This window comes from Meleagris gallopavo, unplaced genomic scaffold, assembly GCF_000146605.3.
Source record: "Meleagris gallopavo isolate NT-WF06-2002-E0010 breed Aviagen turkey brand Nicholas breeding stock unplaced genomic scaffold, Turkey_5.1 ChrUn_random_7180001952695, whole genome shotgun sequence".
Taxonomy (NCBI): Eukaryota; Metazoa; Chordata; class Aves; order Galliformes; family Phasianidae; genus Meleagris; species Meleagris gallopavo.
This window is the reverse complement of record NW_011213788.1, coordinates 1-3,485: the sequence shown is the minus strand read 5'-3', so window position 1 is coordinate 3,485 and position 3,485 is coordinate 1. Positions and strand designations below refer to the sequence as shown.

The window sequence follows — 3,485 nt, the reverse complement described above, 5'->3', positions numbered from 1 at the left end:
TTGGATGGGGACAGTGGTGGCCCCAGGTTGGGGACATTGGATGGGGACAGTGGTGGCTCCAGGTTGGGGACGTTGGATGGGGACAGTGGTGACCTTGTGTCACTTATGGGGGCGTTGGATGGGGACAGTGGTGGCCCCAGGTTGGGGACGTTGGATGGGGACAGTGGTGGCCTTGTGTCACCTATGGGGGCGTTGGATGGGGACAGTGGTGGCCTCAGGTTGGGGAGATTGGATGGGGATAATGGTGGCCTTGTGTCACCTATGGGGACGTTGGATGGGGACAGTGGTGGCCCCAGGTTGGGGACGTTGGATGGGGACAGTGGTGGCCCCAGGCTGGGGACACTGGATAGGGACAGTGGTGGCCTTGTGTCACCTATGGGGACATTGGATGGGGACAGTGGTGGCCACAGGTTGGGGACGTTGGATGGGGACAACGGTGGCCCCAGGTTGGGGATGTTGGATGGGGACAGTGGTGGCCTTGTGTCACCTATGGGGATGCTGGATGGGGACAGTGGTGGCCCCAGGTTGGGGATGTTGGATGGGACAACGGTGGCCTCAATTTGCACGTGAGGGCTTTGGAATGGGGACAGTGGTGTCCCTGTGTCACCTGTAGGGATGTCGGATGGGGACAGCGGTGGCCCCAGGACAAGTTGGGAGAGACTGATTGAGTTGGGGACATCAGGTGGGACAGACAGATGGTTGGGATGAGGGGCAGGGACGATGGCCTCCAGAGTTGGGGACATCAGTGGTGACAGAGGGACATCAGAGGTGTCTGACTTAAGGACATGAGGTGGGGACAACGATGTCCCCAAGATCTGGGAACTTCGATGGTGACCAGAATGGTGGAGATGGGCGCAGAGCAGAGTGGTGACATTGCTGTCACCACCATTGGCCCCATGGAGGTGACACCACCGTTGGTTCCATGGAGGTGACACCAGTGTCCTCACATTGGAGATGTCCAACTCTGGGCCACAAGATGGGGACAACCAGGTCCAACCTCATGGGATGGGGACAACGATGTCCCCAAGATCTGGGGACGTTGATGATGACCAGGATGGTGGAGTTGGGCACAGAGCAGAGCGGTGACATCGCTGTCACCATCACTGACCCCATGGAGGTGACACCACCAACCCCATGGAGGTGACACCAGTATCCCACATGCAAGGGACATTAGAGAGGTCCAACTCTGGGCTATGGGATGGGGACAACCAGGTCCAACCTCATGGGATGGGGACAACGATGTCCCCAAGATCTGGGGACATCAGTGTTGACCAGGATGGTGGAGTTGGGCAGAGAGCAGAGTGGTGACATCGCTGTCACCATCATTGACCCCATGGAGGTGACAACAATGTCCCACACGCAAGGGACATTAGAGAGGTCCAACTCTGGGCAACGAGATGGGGACAACGATGTCCCCAAGATCTGGGGATGTCGATGTTGACCAGAATGGTGGAGATGGGCACAGAGCAGAGCGGTGACATCGCCGTCACCGCTATTGACCTCATGGAGGTGACACCACTGTCCCACATGAGAGGGACATTGGAGAGGTCCAACTTTGGGCCATGGGATGGGGACAACAATGTCCCCAAGATCTGGGGATGTCGATGTTGACCAGGATGGTGGAGTTGGGCACAGAGCAGAGCGGTGACATCGCCGTCACCATCATTGACCCCATGGAGGTGACACCACTGTCCCACATGAGAGGGACATTGGAGAGGTCCAACTTTGGGCCATGGGATGGGGACAACGATGTCCCCAAGATCTGGGGACGTCGATGTTGACCAGGATGGTGGAGCTGGGCACAGAGCAGAGTGGTGACATTGCCGTCACCACCGTTGACCCCATGGAGGTGACACCAGCGTCCCACATGCAAGGGACATTGGAGAGGTCCAACTCTGGGCCACAAGATGGGGACAACGATGTCTCCAAAATCTGGGGATGTCGATGATGACCAGGATGGTGGAGTTGGGCGCAGAGCAGAGTGGTGACATCGCCGTCACCACTATTGACCTCATGGAGGTGACACCACCAACCCCATGGAGGTGACACCACTGTCCCACATGCAAGGGACCTTGGAGATGTCCAACTCTGGGCCACGAGATGGGGACAACCAGGTCTAACCTCATGGGATGGGGACAACGATGTCCCCAAGATCTGGGGATGTTGATGTTGACCAGGATGGTGGAGTTGGGCACAGAGCAGAGCAGTGACATCGCCGTCACCACCACTGACCCCATGGAGGTGACACCAGTGTCCCACATGCAAGGGACCTTGGAGATGTCCAACTCTGGGCCACGAGATGGGGACAACCAGGTCTAACCTCATGGGATGGGGACAACGATGTCCCCAAGATCTGGGAACATCAGTGTTGACCAGGATGGTGGAGTTGGGCACAGAGCAGAGCAGTGACATCGCCGTCACCACCACTGACCCCATGGAGGTGACACCACCGACCCCATGGAGGTGACACCACTGTCCCACATGCAAGGGACATTGGAGATGTCCAACTCTGGGCCATGGGATGTGGACAACCAGGTCCAACCTCATGGGATGGGGACAACGATGTCCCCAAGATCTGGGGACGTCGATGTTGACCAGGATGGTGGAGCTGGGCGCAGAGCAGAGCAGCGACACCCCCTCCCCAAACTCTGGCTCACAACAATGACACCCGTGTCTCCTTTCTCTCCCCCCCCCTCCTCCACCCCACCCCCACCAGGAAACCGACCAGCTGGAAGAAGAAAAAGCCGAACTGGAATCGGAGATCGCCGAACTCCAGAAGGAGAAGGAACGCCTGGAATTCGTCCTGGTGGCTCACGCCCCAGCCTGCAAGCTCCCCTACGAGGAACCCCCACCTTTGGGTTCCGGCCCCGCCGAGGTGAGCACCTTGGGCAAGGAGGAACCGCCGGGGCCCGTCGCCTTCCCGTACCAACCGGGCACCCAAGGTCCCTTCCCCAGCTGCTGCTTCGCGCCGGGGGTCCCCCCGATGCCACCTAACCCCTCCTATACGTCTTCGTTTGTGTTCACCTACCCAGAGGGAACCACCTGCGGAGCCTCGCATCAGCGGAGCAGCAGCAGCGACCAGTCCTCGGACTCCTTGAATTCTCCCTCGCTCCTCGCGTTGTGAATGGGTTGCGTCCCACCCCCCCTAAAAAAAAAACTAATATATATATATATACATCCCGACCCGCCTCCCCGTTCTGCCCTCTCCCCCCCTCCTGCCCCCCCGGGCCCAACTGGTTGATTGTTATTCATTTTTATTATTATTTTTTTTTTTTGGTGGGGGTTTCTTGTCTTTTCCTGAGCCCGTTTGTCAAGAATCAGGCGCTGCTTCCGGATTTTCGGGGGCGTTGTTTTGGCGTTGTTTCGGGTTCTTCTTGGTGGGTGGGGTTTGAGGGACCTGGTGGGTTTGGTTTTGGTTTGTTTGTTTGTTTCGGTGGTTCTTGGAAAGTTGGTGGGGTTCTTCAAAGGTTTGTTGAGGTTTTTTT

The 3,485-nt window shown here is 57.7% G+C and overlaps 2 protein-coding genes across 2 annotated transcripts; one reads left to right on the top strand and one right to left on the bottom strand.

Moving 5' to 3' along the window:
* Positions 1–8: 8 nt before the first annotated feature.
* LOC109365045 (proline-rich receptor-like protein kinase PERK2) lies at positions 9–793 on the bottom strand (the record flags this gene model as incomplete). Its single annotated transcript, XM_019611660.2, has 1 exon — positions 9–793. A coding segment is annotated over exon 1 (735 nt), but the record flags the coding sequence as incomplete, so codon positions are not given.
* A 1,385-nt stretch (positions 794–2,178) lies between these two features.
* Positions 2,179–3,157, top strand: LOC104916987 (proto-oncogene c-Fos-like). Its single transcript, XM_019611659.1, has 2 exons — positions 2,179–2,313; positions 2,693–3,157. The coding sequence occupies exons 1-2, from the start codon at positions 2,179–2,181 to the stop codon at positions 3,122–3,124; spliced, it is 567 nt and encodes a 188-aa protein (XP_019467204.1). The 3' UTR covers positions 3,125–3,157.
* Positions 3,158–3,485: the final 328 nt, after the last annotated feature.